The 21,106-nt window shown below is 33.6% G+C and overlaps 1 protein-coding gene across 4 annotated transcripts in view; it reads right to left on the minus strand.

Annotated features, from left to right (window-relative positions):
* The window catches only part of PTPN4 (protein tyrosine phosphatase non-receptor type 4), a 227,740-nt gene that overhangs the window by 100,784 nt on the left and 105,850 nt on the right, over window positions 1–21,106 (minus strand). For all 4 annotated transcript variants that reach the window (XM_074399851.1, XM_074399852.1, XM_074399850.1 and 1 more), the window contains exons 4-9: window positions 10,166–10,208; window positions 9,988–10,066; window positions 5,521–5,565; window positions 5,204–5,256; window positions 4,734–4,854; window positions 1,385–1,472 (exon numbers count right to left, since the gene is read on the minus strand). In XM_074399851.1, coding sequence (XP_074255952.1) covers window positions 1,385–1,472; window positions 4,734–4,854; window positions 5,204–5,256; window positions 5,521–5,565; window positions 9,988–10,066; window positions 10,166–10,208 — 429 coding nt within the window. The remainder of the gene's footprint in view (window positions 1–1,384; window positions 1,473–4,733; window positions 4,855–5,203; window positions 5,257–5,520; window positions 5,566–9,987; window positions 10,067–10,165; window positions 10,209–21,106) is intronic.

The raw sequence follows: 21,106 nt of genomic DNA on the forward strand, positions 1-21,106 counted from the left end.
TTACAGGCATGAGACATTATGCCCAACCCATTTTTATTTTAACCATAGTTCAATTCACATATTTAAAGTTCCAACATTTTTAAACTTTATAATAATAATAATAATAATAATAATAATAAACTAGTTGCACAAATACTGACCACTACATTACATTTTGGAGAACCATGTTCAAAAGATATAGACCCTAAATAAGGAAGAAAAGTAAAGGGGCATATTTTATAGAAAGTAGAAAGTTGAACTTAAAATAAAAATTGAAGGAAAAAAAAGAAAGCAGAAAGTTTTTTGAGACACATTTTAAATGGAATCAGACAAAAAGATTTTTAAGTAACACGCAGAATTACAAGATAAAATCAAATGAGGAAAGCAACTCATCTGGTCTTTTAAAGGAAAGACTGACTGACATAAGCTTTGTGAAACATAAGAACTAATGTTCTCTCCCAGAACATGGTCAGTTAAGGTCTTAAAGGATAAAACCATTACATGAAGCAGAACTTTGAATACTTAAACAACTATCTGTATACCTGTGAGTGTCTGCATATTGAAATGATTTAAAATATTATCTAAAAAAAAATATTGGCTCTGAATTCCCTTTCAGGCTGACATCCGTTTTAGGCTCAACTATCCATTCCCAAGAGAAGATAAACACTATCATCAACTCAACTGATGATTGTAATTCCACTTTTCACTGAGTATAAAGAGAATAGCTGTACTCCAAATACTTTGGATAAGTAACTTAAGAAAAACATGAGGAAACACACAAACACAGAATAAACACTCACAAATATGCTTATACCAGGAGGTTACCAGTTTTTCAAAGGCTTTAATGTTTGACACAAGGGAAAAGAAGTTACACAGTTTAATACCAAAAAAGCCAGTAACTATAAATTCCATTTCAATAGAGGGATTGGGGGGAGATAAAAATATGTTCATATGTTCCATGTTGTGCTTTATAAATAAAAACTCATAACAGTGCTAGCAAATGATAAAAACAAACTAAGTGCACTAATACAGGCCTCAGTGATGTGAGAACATCTTTAATGATCATTATTATAAAGGATGCAAAAGCCACTTTTCCTAAGCTTAATCATTATATTTTAAAATAAATATTCTAAAGGTACTATATCTTACAGTCTGTAAAAATTATCTTTACATATAAAACACTACCTTAAAGAACAATAACATGAAGAATTCACTTTAACCATCCTTCTCATTCAGGTATTGAATCTTAAGTTATTGTGAAAATACTTAAATTCAGAGGAAATTTTCAGTGCAGCTATGTCACCAGCAATCATAACTTATTCCATTTGTTATCTAATCTTAAAAAATGTTATACTGAGGAACAGAGCCTAACTCAACAACATCTAAGTAAGTTTTCTTCACTTACCCTTGCATAGTGGAATTCAACTCCATAGAGTTCTAAGGTACGTGCTGTGTTTAGGTAACTAAATTCTGCTTCTGCAGGAGATAAGCCTCTATAAAGACATCATTAAGTTAAAAATTAGATCAATCTATCAATCAATCAATCAATCAAATATGGCTAAAGTAGAAATAGGCTATTTATTTGAAAAAACTGAGCATCACCCTGCAGGACTACTGCTCTAACTTACCTGGAGGGCACATTTTTCAGTAACCCTAACTATTATCTTCCAGAATACTTTCTCATTTTCTAGAAATACAAGAATACGCCAAGTTTTAAAAGCTCTTAGCTATTTATATGGATGGCTATAACAAAGCCCCTTGCTTTTACATACAACTTAAAAGCAGTATTTCTCAAAATTTGGTTCATACACTGTATCTGCATTTAAATCACACAGGGTATCTCTAAAACTTGTAGATTCTAAGTCAGTCACCAGGGCAATGCTTCTTAGAATACGGTGCAGATGGAAGTTGATTTCACAGTATGGAACCTGAGTATTGGAGACTTGTATAGCAATCTGGCAGGGTAATTTTATATCTGTTAAATCTAACACCAAAAAAAAAAAAAAGAGGACTTGTATTTTTTACGTTTGTTTTCTTTCTCCACTTTATTCTTCTAGTAATTAATTTTTATTATATTTTCAAAATATATTATGAATAATACAATAACAACAGTTGGGGGAAAGAATTCATCTTTCATTACAGATGGTTTAAGACAACTATTCTGTAGAGTCTGATTTAAAAAGGATGAGGTTGAATCTATTTATATTTAACAAGAATCCCAAGTGATTCTTATAAGTTGAAGAACCACTTCTCTAAATGTAAGGCCTTTAAAAAGAGATTTATTCCTATTTCACATATAGTTTTAACAACCTTAGTTATCCTGTTACTATCAGACTACAGCAGAGCAAAAGCAGCAAATTACAAAAACAAAGATACAAACTTTCGATTCACTAATGCTACTAGAAACGGGAGCCGACAGCCTGTTAATGCGTGATCATACTCCTCAAAATGCTTGGGATCCTAAGTGTTTCTGATTTCAGATTTTTTCAAGTTTTGGAATATATGCATATACATACTGCAGTATCTTCGGATAGAAACTCCTCAAAAGAAGCAGTACACTTCCAATTTCTATAAAATTAAATTATACTCCCTCCAGTTAAACTGAATAATTATATTTTTCTTCATTTAAAGATCTGATGAATTACTTATTTATACCAAATAGAAATATGTAATCAATAGTTTTTTAAATATGCAAGTCTTTTCCTTAAGTCTTTTTATTATTGGTAAATTTAAAAAATCTGGCTTATCTTTAAACTATCGATTCTGATGTGCTGTATGTATAACTTTCACTATGAGTGGAATTTACTTAGACTAAAATAGTCTCCTTGCCACATTAGGCAGTCTATTAAAAACTCTTAGACATTAGTCCATTTTAGATTAGGAATCAGCAAACCTTTTATTGCAAACAGCTGGATAGTAAATATTGTAGGTTTTTAGGTCATATGGTCTCTGTGGCAACTATCTAGCTGGCCATTGTGCAAAAGCAGCCATAGACAACATATAAATGAATGAGGATATCTGTGTTCCAGTAAGTGTTTATTCATGAACACTGAATTTTATAAAATGGCACATGCCGCAAAATGTTATTCTTCTTCTGATTTTCTGCAACCGTTTAAAATATACAAAACAATCTTGGTCTGTGGGCCACACAAAAATACACAATGGGCCACAGTTTGTTATCCTGTTTTAGAGACATGAGTTATTAGTAAATCAAAGTAAGTTTACTTAATAATAACAACAGCTAACATTTCTTCAGTGCATACAATGTGCTATGTATGGTTTTGAGAACCCTTATGAATATAAACTCATTTAAGACCTACAATAACTCCAGTGATAGACAAGTACTTTTATTATCCCCAGTTTACGTAAGGAAACAGAGAAGAAGAGACATAAAGCAGTTTCGCCAAAGTTGTAAGATAGTAAGTAATCTGACAGAATTTCAAACTAGGCAGTCTGGCTCTCTAGTTCAGACTCTTAGCCATACGCAACACTGCCTTTTTTCCCTGAATATTCAGTTTTTCCCTGAATATTCTGAATCGTATACTGAAGCACAACTGAATTCTGAGCCAATAAGCAATATTACTTTCTATTCCAAGCAACAAATCTCTTCTGAAAAAATAAAATTATACTCACAAAAAAAATCAAAGTGGAATGAATATTTTTAATGAATGAATACTGGTAAGTTTAAGTATCCCTTATTGGAAATGCTAGGGATCATAAGTGTTTCTAATTTCAGATTCTTTCAAGTTTTTAAGTATTTGCATATACATAATGCGGTATCCTGGGATAGAAACCAAGTCTAAACATGAAATTCTTTTATGTTTCATATACACTTTATATACATTAGCCTGAAGGTTAATATTCTAGAATGTTAAAATAATTCTGTGTATGAAACAAAGTTTTGACTGCATTTTGACTGAAACCCATTACATGAGATCAGGTGCAGAATTTTCCACTTGTGGTGTAATGTCAGTGCTCAAAAAGTTTTGAATTTTAGAGCACTCTGAATTTCAAACTTTTGGGTTAAGGATGTTCAACCTGTACTGTTTTTTTTTTTTTTTTGAGACGGAGTTTCGCTCTTGTTACCCAGGCTGGAGTGCAACCTCCGCCTCCTGGGTTCAGGCAATTCTCCTGTCTCAGCCTCCTGAGTAGCTGGGATTACAGGCACGCACAACCATGCCCAGTTAATTTTTTATATTTTTAGTAGAGACGGGGTTTCACCTTGTTGAACAGCATGGTCTCGATCTCTTGATCTCGTGATCCACCCGCCTCGGCCTCCCAAAGTGCTGGGATTACAGGCTTGAGCCACCGCGCCCGGCCAACCTGTACTGTTTTTTAAAAAAATATTTTTAAGAAGTTAATTTAGTATTACATAGAGTTCCTTTTCTCCTCTTGGCTCACTACTAAACATAATCAAGTCCTTTATAGCTAAAAACTGAGAAAGAATTACCAAACAGATTGATCTCTATACCATAAATATACTATTTATATTCTACAATTAGACTATTACACAATAGCACATAAATGTTTACAGATAGCTTAATGGCTCTTAATACAAATGAAAATGAAACTCATATATTCTATGAAATCTTGTTTTAGCACAGATCACCTATATTTCTTTACAATATTATTTTAGATGACAGTAATTGTTTTGTATTAAATAAATACTACCATCAAATTAGAAGTAATTTCAAACATTTCTCTAGAAAGAATGCCATTAAGAAGTTTACCAAATAAAAAACTAAAAAACTTACATGTGTTGCTGATGTAACTTTGCAATTTCTTTTTCAAAATCTTGAGGTTGATTAGGAATGAAAGAATAATCTGAGAGGTAGCCTAGCAGGTTCTCTGACTGATTGTAGTCTCCAAGTTCAGCTAATAATGAAAGGAAAATATTCACATTTTAATAAACAAATTTCTTATAGTAAAATCAGCAATGTCATTAATTCTATTTCTGGATGTAAAATACTTACATTTCTAACAAACACTTAAGCAAGCTACAGTAATCCATTTACCATTCTTGTCTCACACAATTTTAGAGAAAATTGTTTTAAAAAAATCATAGTAATTGTTAACTAACTAGACATTTCATTACATTTCCAGTGCAAGTCACTATTTTCTATATGGTAACATGTCTAAAGAACTACCACATTAAAGCCAATGTACTAGCAACACAAACCACAAAGTTATATGTTATTTGACCTAAAGATAGGCTGATACTTACACTGAACAGCATATGAAGCTAAAAGGGCAGCAGTATTAGAAGGACAGGGCAATCTAATAAAATGAAACAAAAATATATAACCAAAGGTTAAACACAGTAATTTCAAAAGTGCTATAATTTGTTAAATAATCACACATGAAGTTTCATGTGACTTGATTTTAACTATTAAGAAATAAACTTATCTGGTGAACGGAATTCACACTACATGTAACGTTTTTAAATAATTTGTTTGCAATGACTATGAATTACTTAAAACAGATTTTAAAGTATTTTTAAAGTCCATTACAAAAAGTTTTTAAGAAATTTAAAAAGCCCACCTTCCAGTAAGAATGTCTTGTTTAATTTGCAAGAAATACTGGTACCTTAAAAAAAAAAAAAAAAAAAAAAAAAAAAAGCATTTACTAGAATTATAACAATTTCAGTTCTAAAAAACTATATACGTACATTAACAAAAAAAACCTTTAAATATTTGCTTTCATAATTTACATATTAAAACATGTGAAGTATAAAAATAAGATTTCATAAACTCATGATTCCAAATCTTTAAAATTCCTTGATGTATGAAATTTGTGGTTTGAATGTCTTGTTTCCACTAGCTTCCATTATGGAGCCCTTGAAGATTTTAAACAGTTACATGCCTGAGGGAGAAACACTCTGAGGGTTGGCATATGCAGAAAGTAGAAATGGGAAGCACAGCGAACTTGAGCATCACAAACATGGAAGAGGTGATAGTAGCAATGCACTAGAGACCACTGATGATTTTCTCTGGTCTGAGACAGAAAGCCAGCTCCAAGGACAATCCAGTGTGTTGATCATTTTATCATCAGATAGCAGGAATCTGCCCATTGTAGAAAAGCACCTATCCACTTTCACTGAGTTAAAGAAGGCTCTCTATGATCAGGGGTTAAAATAGCAGGGCTCTTTTCTCTACTATTGCTCTACTATTGTTAGAACTGTTAAGCATTCAATTTCCTGTGAAACCAACAAAAACATAAGTTACCTACAACAAGCCTGCTGTCGTTGCTTACAAGATAGCATTGTCCTCTGGTCTCTCTCCTAGTGGGTAACCCATTCACTAAAAGATTTATCAATACTTGGGCAAAGTTATCTGTGCTGTATAGAGTAGGCAGAAGATCAAACTTTGTAGTTTTAAATGTTTAACCAGGGAATTTTAAGATTTTTATTTCACCAAACTAAAAAAAGTAAATATTCCTAGAGTCAAAAGTCATTAGAAATTCTAGGCTGGCTGATTAAAGTCACTGAAGAGGTCCAAGACAATATTCAAATTACCAAAGAGGTTTTCAGAGAATCAGATATTCATTACAAACAACAAGAAAACAAAACAAAACAAAAAACAAATATGGCTTCATATATAACTTCTTGTGAGGCTTAGTGTATAATATTATAAATATAATCTATTTACTCAATCCAAGACAGTATATTTCTATCAGTCCTGTTTTGGTTTAATAATTCAAAGGTAAGGTTCCTGGTGAGAAACAATCTTATAGTCAGGATTGAAAGGTCATGTATATCCTTGCCATAATATTGTAAATCCTACATAAATAATGCTTATACTTGCCAAATTTTACTTACATACTAATTTAACCAAGAGATAAGAACTGTTAAAAGTAGAAACCAGAATTCAAGTCCCAGGCAAAACTAGCCTGTGATCTTGGGCAAACTGCTTAAAATGTGGCTGAGCCTTAGTTTCTAGATTTGTAAAAAGAAAGTATTAACACTTGCCTAATACATGTATCTCAGGAATTGGAAAAATTAAATTCTAATGAGGCCAGCACCTGCTAAAACTAAATGGTGTTTAACCTGGTGGAATCTGTTTGACTCAATTCTCCCCCGCACCACCATTTCAAAATTAAAGGAATATTTTTCAATAATTTTACAAAACTAATTCACTAATTAAAGAGATATTTAAAAAATTAATTTAGTATTAGAGTTTCTTTTCTCCTCTTGGCTCACTACCAAACAGAATCAACTTTCATATAGCTATAAACTGAGAAAGAATTACTAAGCAGATTGATCTGCATATTGGGAATATACTGTTTACATTCTTGAAATCTCAAGGTAATAATTTAAAAAATTAATTTAGTATTAGAGTTTCTTTTCTCCTCTTGGCTCACTACCAAACAGAATCAACTTTCATATAGCTAAAAACTGAGAAAGAGGCCGGGCGCAGTGGCTCAAGCCTGTAATCCCAGCACTTTGGGAGGCCGAGGCGGGTGGATCACGAGGTCGAGAGATCAAGACCATCCTGGTCAACATGGTGAAACCCCGTCTCTACTAAAAATACAAAAAACTAGCTGGGCGTGGTGGTGCGTGCCTGTAATCCCAGCTACTCAGGAGGCTGAGGCAGGAGAATTGCCTGAACCCAGGAGGCGGAGGTTGCGGTGAGCCGAGATCGCGCCATTGCACTCCAGCCTGGGTAACAAGAGCGAAACTCCGTCTCAAAAAAAAAAAAAAAAAAAAAAAAAAACTGAGAAAGAATTCCTAAGCAGACTGATCTGAATTTTGGGAATATACGATTTACATTCTTGAAATCTCAGGGTAAGGAGGTGTAGCAGATTTCCTATTTCCTGGGGTCTAAACTAGTTCTGAAAATTCAGCAACTGTGGCAGAAGGTGCTCTGTAACTAATCATAACCATCACATTAAGGCTACTCAAGCATTAAAGCTTTGGCTACTATGTAGCTTTGGCTATATATTAGAATCATTTGGGGGAACTTATGCATGCCTATGCTCAGGTCTCATCTAAGACCTGTTCAATCAGAGTATCTAGGGATATGGCCAAGATATCATTATGGTTTAAAGCTCCCCCAAATGATTCTAATTTCTAATCAGAGTAGAACAATCACTGATACATATACTATGGCAGTACAATTTTAAAAACTAGACATTTACCACATTTTACCAAATAATACTAATTTTAAGATTCCAGAACATTCCATTACAAAAGGTTCTGTGCACGTTAATTCCTTGATTGCTATCAAACTTGATTCTACTTTCTTCTGCTTCAGGAAGTTATTTCAATTTATTATTGGGACACATTTATTTCTTTATTGTGTTTTCAATGCAGGCTATAAAATAATAACATTGTGAAGTAAATTATGAAGATGGTTTTAACAATATTTTAAGGGCTATCATATTAAACTAAGGTGTATACATACAACACAACTTTGCTTTTCAAGATAAATTAGCTTGGATTCTACTATTAGTTGCAAGCATTAGGATTATATAATCCAGACAATACATCACTGAGTTCTCCCATTGTTAAAAAAACAAAACAAAAAAACACTTGCACACACACACCAAAACAAACAGAAAACAACTCTCTAGAATTTCAATCTAATTTTCCTCAGTTGGTCTACTAATGAAAACTCTGCAAACATCTAAGAACTGGCAGCTGCAGCTAATTAAATATCTTTAATATATCCTTTTGTTTCTCCACTCCAAGACAGTATCCTAAATACATTAAAACCATACATTAAAATTTAACATCCTATCTATAGATTATTTTAGGTATGGATTTTTTGACACCTATCTTTTTCTTTTTTTGAGACAGAGTCTTGCACTGCCACCCAGGCTGGAGTGCAGTGGCAAGATCGCAGCTCACTGCAGCCTCTGCTTCCTCAGTTTAAGTGATTCTCCTGCCTCAGCCTCCAGAGTGGTGGAGATTACGGGCGCCTGCCACCACGCTCAACTACTTTTCTGTATTTTTAGTAGAGAAAGGGTTTTACCATGTTGGCCAGACTGGTCTCGAACTTCTGATCTCGTGATTGGCCTGCCTGAGCCTACCAAAGTGTTGGGATTACAGACGTGAGCCACCGTGCCCAGCGGACACCTATCTTTTAGAGTAATTCTGAATGTAGTCACTGGCCTATATTCTTATATCTGAGAATTTTAGAGAGTGTAACATGCTAATTTTTAACTGTCAATTGTAAAAAAAAAAAAAAAAAAAAAAAAAAAAACTAATGACTAAGGAAATTCCTAATTCTGTCTTTCAAGCAATATACAAGGTTGTCATGCCAGTTATTTCAATACTGACAGTTACCACACTGGTGGTATTTCTCCATTTCTACCTTCAGTATTTCACCTTACATTCAAGAGCATTATCAAAATGTTCATCTGCATCATTCATGTACATACTGTCAAATCAAAACGATGACAAAATTATATAGTAACATAAGCTGAGACTTAAAATGGAGAGTCAAGTGGGCATGTAAAGGCCTCAACATGCTAGTGTACTCCCTGCAACATCCTTTATAAAATCCATTATATTTTTGAAACTAAAGATTAAAAACACGTAGGGGACAAAAGGGACCTACTGACCTGCACATAATGGTTATATATTTTATAAATTCTATGTTCTCTTCAATAAAAAAGGATATTAGAATATGCTTTCACGTGGGAAAAAAAAATCCAAAAAGTTCTCACTACACAGCATCCTTTGGATACAGTTTCCACAACATATGATGACCTCAATTAATTTAAGCAGCACTTAAACAGTGTTCACAAGTAGAAATTTTTAATATTTATGCGGCTCAGGAGGCTGCTTGAGGTTGGACTGGGAAGCTCTGAGGTTCTAAATCCCCTTAGGCTCTCCCAGCCATCCAAAAAAGGAGGAAAACATTATCTTGGAATAACCGTAACTAATTCTGTGTACTGACTGGAAAGCTCAGAATTACACTGTAGTAATTTCTTTTTGCCTAATTTCAAAATTTCATATTAGAGTTCCGACAATATTTTCAAGAAAAATATGCTCCATAAACCCACCTTGTATATTCTTCTTGTAACTTGTTGGGGTCACTTACAAAAAATTTGACTCTAAAGTTCAAACTGTAAGGAGATCCTCCTAGAATTAATAAAAGTAGTTTCTAATTAATCAGACTATATTAAGCCTTTATCTTTATAAAGTATACTTGCAAAACATTAAGTAAATATGCATGCTCACTCTTTAGCTGCTTCCTTATTGGTTTGCTTGGATCCAGCCACCTCTGAAAAATAAATAAATAAAACTGATTTTTTTTGTCCTTGAGGAACTACTATATTGATTCTTGCAAATCTGTTCCATTTGGAGATAAATGCTAAAAGCTGCATTTCAGAAAAGGCCTAGGTAGGAAAAAAAATCATTAAGTTACAGACAATATTTTTCATATCAAATGTAATAAAATTATGCTAGAAATTACTGAACGTATTTGTTTTAACATTAAGATTTTGATTTGACTTTTCCATCACATTATACAATGTGCAATAACCTCTGTTTCAAAAGTAATGATGCTTAGTAATTGCAGCAACCTGAGGTGATTCACATTAATTTAACTTTATTTCTTAATTGGCTGGCAAGTTTTCGAAATTCTCTTCACCCTTCTCTCTCTCTCTCTCTCGCACACATACACACACACACACACACACTCTCTCTCTCTCTCTCTCTCTCACTCACTCACTCACTCTCCCCCCCCCCATTTCTCCCAGGCTTTATACTAATTCAAGCAAAACTGTACTACAGAACATGGAAATCCACTCAGGAGAAATTTTATAACATTTGCCCTACTCATTTAAAAATAAAATACCTGCTCCCCTTGAAAAAAACTCACACAATTTTTTTAAGATATAATGTTTAGTTTTGAGAACGATTTTTATGTATGAGAAATTTTAAGCAGTTTCAATACTTCTGAAGGCCAGTTTAGCTCTGGACAATTATAGTTGAATTCAGAAAAATTTCAACTGCTAACATGTTTCAGTTAAAAAAAAAAAAATCAAAGAAACCAAAATGAGGTACTAGATGTGGCAATATTTTCCAAGTAAGTTTATGTATCACTATTTATAAACCTAGCTTCTACCACCCATAATTACATCCAGGCAGAACACATAGATTTTAACAATAAATAAATGGCTGTGAGTAACTAAATTTGATTATGTAATTCATTTGCTGCACATTTCTTGATAATTTCTCAGTATTAGATCCCAAGTCCTTACACTATGAATAGTATGGCCTCTTCTTAGCTCTTCCACCTCAACTCACTAAATTCCAGTCGTAATGGCTTTCTTTCTGTTCTGGAAAGATGCCGTTAAAAGGACCTCAATTTCAAGCTTTCCTTTCACAGAATGTACTCTAGATTTCCTACAGTACTCTTCATTATCTGTAAGTCTCAGTTTAAAGCCTGCCACCTCAGAAAGGCCTTCATTGACCACCCTACCAAAAGTATGTCATATCGCTCCCATTTAACTTAGTTATTTTTCTATAAACAAGTGAGGATCATTGCATTCCTTCATTACATTACCTCAATTAAGTTTGCTTCACCTTTTCTTTTGTCTGACTCCTTCATTAGATTATAATAAAACCAGGGATAAAAGCTGTTTCAGTTAATACTGTATAGTCAGCATCTAGCACAGGGCTTGACGTATAACATGAATTAAAAATATTGTCAGAAGCAGTGGCACACACCTGTAATCCCCATTTCAAAATAAGTAGGAAAGTAAAGCAAATAAATAAATAATTTACTGAAGGACTAAACCTGCTGAATGACTCAACGGTTGGGGATAGGGTTTTCAGCTGTGTTTAACACACTCCTTTCCTCAATCTATTTACCCATTTATCCATCTTTCCATCCATCTATTTATTAATCTAGTGATTTTTATTCTTCATATCTTCTAGGAAAATTCATAAATTATATCTACTTTAATGACTGTCTATAATCAAAATTTCATATCAATTATTCTATCAAAAGCCTACCTTCCTCATTCGGTTCTCCTTCAAAATGTTCTGATAAAAGAACAGATGTGTTAAGCTGACAAAGTTTAGAAGTACAAAGATATGCACTGAGAAATTTAATAGCTCTCATCAATGATATCAATGAGATAGGGCTTAGGTTCTTGGTTTAAACCAGGAAGATGGAACAGTACTGTATCAAGCACTACTGAATGGTTAAAACAGCATTCATTGTAAAAAAAATCCATCATTAAGTTGCAAAACAAACTAGGAAAAAACATAATATATAAAGAGGTTCTACACATCAATAAGAAAAAAAACAACACTAATGGAAAAACAGGCAATGAATAAGAATAGAAGTTCACAATCAAGGGAATACAAATGGCATTTAAGTATATGACAAGATAGTCAATCTTGATCATATTTATAGAAATACAACAGTAATCTTCATTGGGTTATTATTTTTCAACAGCAATATTGGGCAAAGACTAAAACATTTGATGACATACACATGAGAAGAACAGGCACTCTCAAACATAGCTTCTGAAAGCATAAATTGTACCATCTCAATGGAGGATAACTTTGTAAAATTTATCAAATTATAAAATGCATTTGCCAGGACTCAACATTATTTTTATATAGCATTTTTAGTGAGATATATTTCATGCACCGTAAAATTTACCATTTTAACATTTATGTGTCATTATACTTTAGTATATTCCCTGTGGTGTACAACCATCACACTATCTAATTCCAAAATATTTTCATCACCCTCAAAGGAAATCTTGTGCCTATTAGCAGTCAGTTCCAATGTGCCCTTCCCTGCTGCCCCTAACAATCATTAATCTACATTCTGTCTCTAAAAATGTACCTGTTTTGAACATTTTAAAAGAACAGAATCACACAACAGGTTGTCTTTTTTGTTTGTCTGCTTTTACATAGTATGTTTTGAAAGTTCATCTACATTGTAGCATGTAACAGTAATTCATTCCTTTTTATATGTGATATTGGGTTGTGTTTACTTTTTGACTATTATGAATAATGCTGCTATGAACATTTGTGTACACATTTTTGGTGAACACGTTTTCAGTTCTCTTGGGTATATGCTTAGGAATAGTATTGTTGGGTCACAGGATAACTGCATATTTAACTTTTTGAGAAACTGTCAAACTTGTTTCCACAGTGGCTATACCTTTTTAAGTCTCCAACATCAACGTATAAAGATTTCCCTTTCTTCACATCCTCATCAGCACTATCTCTAAAAAATTATAGCCACCCTGGTGAGTGTGCCATGGTATGCCACTCCTTTTTATTGCTGAATATTTCACTATTATAGATATACCACATTTGGTTTCTCTAGTCATCACCTGATGGACATTTGGATTGTTCCCATGTTTTACCTATTATGAATAATGTTGCTATGAACATCTGCATATAAATTTTTGTGTGGACATATATTTTCAGGTCTCTTCAATATATATCCAGGAGTGGAACTGCTTACGTTAACTGTTTTAATACATCTTGAAAACACGTATTATAAACCCTTAATTTTGTTCTTACATAAATGGACATTGGGGTTATATCACTACCTATATTTAGTTACAGGCTATATATTCTGTGCCAAGAACTGCTGTACTAACTAGATTACTGTGCTACATCTGAGAAAAGCTGAACTGTCTGCAATGCAATATATATGAATTTTAAATGTGATAGTATTTGATTAGAAATTATAACTATCTAGTTAATACTGATAGCTAATAAGAGATGGTACTTCATCATCAACTCCATTCATGAAGGAGTGTCTATTTAGGGATAGAACTCTGTTTCTAATCTTTTCAAACCTTTCAAGGTGATTAGACATTTTAATCACTTACCTCATGGCTCATGGGTTTCTAATCTTTTCAAAGCCAATTTCTCATTCTTTACCCTTGGAAGAATCTCTTGTTTACTCCATATACTGTTTCATATGACAAAGTTAATTTTTGTATCTGCCAAAATGTAGTAATAAAATTTCTACATTTGAGCATATGCTCAATTTCTGCAAAAGTTCCATGAGTATTTGGAAAAAAGATACAGTATATAATTCATTAAAATTGATAGTTGTGTTATTAAAATATTCTGTATGTTCTCATTATTTTTATTTATTGTGTGTATTAATGTTGAAAGATTTAAGCCTTCCATGGTGTCTATGCTATTTATCCTAACTAGTGAGTCTTTTATTGTGACAATTTTATTTTTAATTTCTAAAATCTTTCATTGTTTTCTTTGCATGAATGCAATATCCTCTCTAATTGTGCCAATGTAAAATAGCCTTGTTCTCTTCGTTTATACTAATATTTATCTAGCATTTACTATGTTCCAAGTATTTTTATTCAAAATTCTCTGTAAGATTCTTTGTGAATACTTTATATGTCTGCCACTTGTGGAGAAGAGACAGGATAGGTATCTTGAGTCCTATAGGTGGTGAGGATAGGCAGAATGTGCTGCCAGCAGGTGTGACAGCTAGTCTCCTGAGCAAAGGGGCTTTCCTCATTCTACTGGATGCCACCAGCCAAAACAGGGGCATTGGCGTACCTCTCCAAATCCAAATCCAAACACAAGTACTCACACAGTGATAGACATTGCCAATTGCTTCCCACATGGCTCCTAAGTAGAGACTACGTTGACCCAACTGGCTGTTTTTATAACAGTACATCTCCTACCAAACAATAGCCTGTCCATCTCAACAGGTTCCCTCCCTATTCATCACTGAATACGGCACACACCTGGAACCACTCTATCATTTAGTAGCTTTGAGGTCTTGGGCAAATTATTTCATTTCTCAGTATCTCAATTTTCTCATCTATAAAATAAGGATGACAGTCTCCATCTCATAGTATTACTGATAATAAAATAAAAATATCTAGTGCATAGTAAGTGTTTAATATATGTTAGTAACGTGCATCACCACACCTGGCTAATTTTTAAATTTTTTTTGTAGAGAGAGGGTTTTGCTATGTTGCCTAGGCTGCTCTTGAACTCTTGAGTTCAAGCAATCCTCCTGCATTGGCCTCCAAGAGTGCTGGGATTACAGGCGTGAGCCCCAGTGGTTATTAGCCCAACACTTAAATAATTTTCAAGAATACAAATATAGGATTTCAAGATAGTTTTAGAAGCTCATCTTCAAACTAATCATTAATTATGAATACACAACATAAAAAAAATCAAAAACGAAATCAGAAGCAGGATAGCTTCTTGAAAATGGATAGTATTGATAGCCTTTCCTCTGCCTATCGGTGGCTAGATGGACCTGTTGCTGCATGGGGCTTATGAGCTACACACTAAAGAAACATTTGTCAATCTTTTGAAGCCTGATTTAAACAAAAAACCAAAAACACCCTTTCTGGTGATCGATGTCTTTTGATTGGAAAATGTAATCTACTTGTATGTAAGTGATTGACAGGGCACATACATATCTTTGGATTTTGTTATCTGTTTTCTGTGTCATAGCTTTTATGTCCTTCGTTTTCCCCATAATTATCCTCCTTCACGTTCAGCTGATTTTTTGTAGTAGCACATTTTATTTCCCATTTCCTTGTGTGCATATTCTATAAATATTTTTTGTTGTTGTTACCATGGGTATTTTTTATGCCATCCTAAAGTTATGACAATCTATATTAAACTGACACCAACTTAAACTTCAATTGCGTACAAAAACTCTACCCATTTACATTCATGCTCCTCCCACTCTGTTTAAATGCCAAAAATTACATCATTATATGTTGTATACTCTTTATGCAGATTTTATTATTTCTCCATTTGTCTTTAAATCCTGTAGGAAACAGAGTAAAGATACAAATAAAATTATAATGATATTGTTTTATAATTGCTCATGTATTTGCTTTTGTGGGCAAACTCTGTATTTTTATATGGCGTTGACTGTCTAGGATCCTTTCATTTCAACATGAAGGATTACCCTTAGCATTTGTTTAAGGGCAGGTCTAGTGGTTAACTCCCTCAGGTTTTGTCTAGCAATGTCATAACTTCTCAATTTTGAAGAACAGTTTTGCCAAATGTAAAATTCTTGATTGACAGTGTTCTTTCAGTACTTTAAATGTATCATCTCATTGTCTTTTGGTCTGCAAGGTTTCTACTAAGAAATCCACTGATTTTTTTATTGAGGAGCACTTGTATGTAACAAGTCACTTTTCTCTCTCTCTCTCTCGCTGCTTTCAAAACTCCGCCTTTTGATCATTTTTATTGTACTTGGAGTTCAGTGAGCTTCTTCTATTTGTATATCTGTGTCTTCCTGTAAATTAGGGGAAGGATACATGGCAAGACCCTGTCTCTACAAAAAAAAAAAAGAAAGAAAGAAAGAAAGAAAGAATTTGCCAGGTGTGGTGGTGTATGCCTATACTCCCAGCTACTCAGGAGGCTAAGGTGGGAGGCTACGAGGTTCAGGTTCAGCCTGGGAGGTTGAAGCTACTGTGAGCCATGATCGTACCACTGCACACTGAACACCAGCCTGGGTGACAGAGCAAGACCTTGTCTCAATCCATCAATCAATCCATCAGCCAACCAATCAATCAATCAATCAATCAATTTAACTCCAAATTGTTCAGTGTTTCTATTGTAAACAGCTTTAGTCTTAAAGAAAATATAATTTGGACAAATTACAGTCATATATTTATCTCCTTCATCTGTCTTAGTATCACTTTGGAGATTACATTCTAGCTTACATTCTTTTCCACAGTATCAAGTTTTAGATGTGTATCTTTTTCCTTTAACTCATTCATTATTTGAAGTCTATTTCTATAAGGCACTGTGCCAGGTACTGGGGTGATATAAAATCAAAGTATGGTCCCTATCCTCAAAAACTGGTAAGTCATGAAACACATCAGCTCAAGAAAGTATTATCACTGCCATAGATAAAAAAGAAAGAGGCAAATTGCATCTAGGGAGTAGTGGTAGTCAGGAAAGGCTTGAGAAAGTGACTTTCACTCTTAGTCTTAAAAATGTGAAGGTATAAACTGATATGGATGGGAATATGGGAATTGGGGTGGGGGTGGGGGAATGAAGGGAATAAATCACTGTGCTTTGTTCAGCCTGATGTGAAAGGATGGTTGGTGGTTTTCTTGCATTGTATCTTTTCTTACTGTTTCTTTAATAAATGGGATGAGAGGGGAAAAAAAAATGTGAAGGTAAAGAGGTAAATGATGTGGGGGAGGCAGTGAGGAATATGAGTTAAAGTAAAGGTAAGATATTATAGGAAGAGAGTGTATTTATGTGCAAGATAGCACAAAGTATTGCATACTTCATCTGTAATATATTCCATTTTCTATCAATTTTTAGAAATCTTTAGCTGTAATACTTTCCATTACTCATATTAATGGCAGCTGTATACATTGTGATATTAACCTTTTGTTTGTTTTATAGATCAGTCCTATTTCTTACTAGAAATCAAGTTAGAAACTTGGGAGAAAGAATATCTCAGAAGTAATTCTGGAGAGTCACTAGATCCAATAAAAAACATACAGCTTAGTAAAACAGTAGAAAGAAAAGGTGCGGAAAACTTAGATTTGATCCCAACTTTATCATTCACTATGCTAAATAAAATAAAATTAAAACAAAAACAATAGCTAAATAAAATTAAAACACAAACAATGCTGGAGAACTAGCGGGGTTGGATAAATCCTCCTCTGAATACTGTCCTACTACAGTTCCCCTTTCATCTCTCAAGTATTTCATAATTTTATTATAAAAATCAGGTGACCAAATGGGTGACTGTGAATGATGGTCAATAAGTATCAGACTCACATAGGGGCTTTCTTCAGATATTTCATTGAATAGATCAAATAACCATGAATCTCTGGGCATGGGGTGTCAGCATTTTTTAACTGTTTCCCAAGGGATTTAGAAGCATAGCCAAGTTTAGATGAATAATCATTTATCTTTTTGTTTTCTATAATAAAATTATTGTTAAAATAACAGTATCAATATAAAACATTCAAGTTTTTTTCTCTTTCACACACACACATACACACACACACACACACACACACACACACACACACACACACAGAGCAAAAACCATAACAGTCCTTTATCACGGCTCTTCCAATTCTACTCTCCCATTCAAAGAGGTAGCCTTGTTCACGTATCAGTAAGTATACCTTCTAATGCTGTAATACACCTGCATATAAGTATTTAAAAATACACACACACACACACACACACACACACACACACACGTACAGATGCTGAACTTAGTGTAGACACTCAATCAGTATAATGCACAATAGTCCAGAACTCCTGGGCTCAAGTGGTCTTCCTGCCTCAGCCTCCCCAGCAGCTGGAGCTACAGGCATACACTTCCATACTCAGCAGATGTCATATACTTTATTCAACTATTCTCTTATGAGTGTTTCAGGTTTTTCCATTACTCTCCAGAAATAATGTTGCAAGAAAAATTCTTGCATACAAGAAATTTTTAATTTTGATTTATGCTGCCATCTGCCTTCCAAAAACACCTTTTCACTTTACACTCTCACCAAGTATCTTGAGAACACACATTTCCCTTTGCCTTTGCCAGAAACAGGTAGTGTGAATCTGCATTTTTACTAATCTAGTATGCAAAGAGTATTATCATTTTAATTTTATTTGGCATCTCTCTTATATACTAGTGAAGCTGAATATCTTGTCACGTTTGTCATTAATACTTACTCTTCTTATGTTGATGCTATCCTCCCATTTTTCTATTGGGTTATCTTTCATTTATTCTTTCTAGAAGCTCTTCTAGATTTTAATATTATGTTACATATGTTACAAGTATTTCCCTCCAGTTGGTATTTTGTCTTCAGTGTATATTCAAAATGTTAGGCAGTGAAATCTACCAACATTTCCTTTACAAATGCATGGACTACTGTTGCCTAGGATGATCTTAACAAGCAAATATTATTAAAAATGTTTCCAACTCTTACCCAACATTTTTATACTATTGTTTTAAATTTACACTGGAATTTATTTTTATATATGGTATCTATTAAGAATCTAAATATATCTTTTCCCATCTTTAACTAAATGTTCCAACACCTATCCTGATTTTACACCATTATTATAATAAACTATGTTTTTATGTATCCAAAAATCTATACTTGGGCTGTTTCTTCTACCCCATTGGCTTACAATCATACTAAGAACACACTATTTTAAGTACTATTTCATCATACTACATTTTTGTGTCTGTTAGGACAAGCTGATTATATTTTATATATCTTGCTAAGTTTATCCAGACTCTCTTCCAGAGGAAGTTGAGGGTCATATTGTCAAATATTCTCCCAAAAAATTCCATTCTGATTCTAACCAGCAATACCACTGGTTTTACCAACGAAACTGAAATAGTACTGAGATCTTTTACAATACTGAACATTCCTCATCATGTGCATGGTATGTCTCCATTTATTCATAATTTCTATTATATCCTCCTGCAAAGTTTTATAGTTTCTTCATATGGCTCTTGACACTCTCGCTTAAGTTTATTACTAGATGTTTAATGAATCTGGGTTTAAAAAAAAAAAAAGTGATTTGCTATTTTGTTGGAGTTTGTCTCCTGAATGGTATATAAAAAGGTACTGATATTTGTTTGTTGAGCTCTAAGTCTTACGAGTTATAATAGTTTTCCAAATGATTCATTTGAGCTTTCAAGGTAGATAACTGCTAAAGAAAAATGAGTTCTTCCACCCAACAACTATACCTTAACACACAGCTTTATTCAACAGGGAACTATATTTGCTGCCCTCTGTTCAATTAGAAAAGGGGAAAAGAGGAGGCCAAGTGGCCTCAAATAGTTTCTCAGTTAATCACTTTGATTCCCTTACTAAATTACTCAGAATCTCTCCACTTTAACACTTTTTTGATAAGTTTTCCTCTGGTTTGACTCTTCCACCCATCCTGTCAATACTGAATGCCAATATTCAATCTTTTTAAAAAAAATCTTGAAAATTTCTTGTCTGATAATGGCATTCATTTTTATTCTCTGTGTGTTTATGAGTGTAATATTTGACATTGGAAAGCAACCAAAAGTAGGCAGACAGAAGAGGAAAGTCTACTCTTGAAAAACGGAAAACTCCAAGGGGTGAGATACACATTAGCAATCTTTACCTAAGGGCAAGTTCAAACCCTACACAGGCAGAGGACATCCTTACTGACTTTAGGTGTCGGAGGACAGAGTTTAGTAATGAGACCAAAAAGAAAAACAAAACAAAAAATAAAAAAACCCACAAAATTGAGGGGGAAATTCTGAAAAGCAGAACTCAGACAGTGGGTCCAGCCAGGTTAACTGCACCCATTTTCAATACGCAGTTTAAACTGTGACAAATGTATACAGCCAGGTAACCACCACCATCCACAATCGAGATATTTCTATCACCCTAAAGTGTTTCCTGTGCTTCTTTGTAATCAGTCCACCAAACCCTAGGCAAACACTAATCTGCTTTTGGTCACTATATGTCAGTTTTGCTTTTTCTGTAAGTTAATATAAATGGAACCATATAGTGTTCCACTCTACAGATACATGGCAGTTATTTTTCAACCCTTTGTTTATTGATGGACATTAAAGTTTATTCACACTTGGGCTATTAGGAATAAAACTATGAACATTTGTATACAAACCTTTATGTGACATGTTTTCATTTCTCTTGGATAAATAGCTAGAAGTGGAATTTCTCAGTGGTATATATTAAATCTATGTTTAACTTTACAAGAAATTTCCAACTATTTTTCAAAATGGTTGTATCATTTTAAATTACCACAAGCAATTTTATCAGTTGCTCCACATCCTTGTCAACACTTGGTATGGAAAGAATTTTTAATTTTAAGTATTCTAGTGGATATACTACTTCACTGGATATACTTCTAGAGGACATACTACTTCCAGTGGAAGTACTACTTCATTGTAGTTTTACTTTGCATTCCCTGGATGCATCTTTAAATATTTATTAAATGTCCTGTGTTACAGTAAAAAGATTCCTTTCTTTTCCAAGTTTTGTTGAGTTTTCATTATGAATGGCTGCTCAATTTTATTCTATGTAAATTATACCCCAGTTACATTGATTGAGGGAAAAAACTCAACAGTATACTTGATGGGGAAACAGTATTTTCATCTAAAATTGGGAACAAAACAAGGTAGTCTGCTTCTATCACTTC

This window comes from Saimiri boliviensis, chromosome 5 (genome assembly GCF_048565385.1).
Source record: "Saimiri boliviensis isolate mSaiBol1 chromosome 5, mSaiBol1.pri, whole genome shotgun sequence".
Classification (NCBI taxonomy): domain Eukaryota; kingdom Metazoa; phylum Chordata; class Mammalia; order Primates; family Cebidae; genus Saimiri; species Saimiri boliviensis.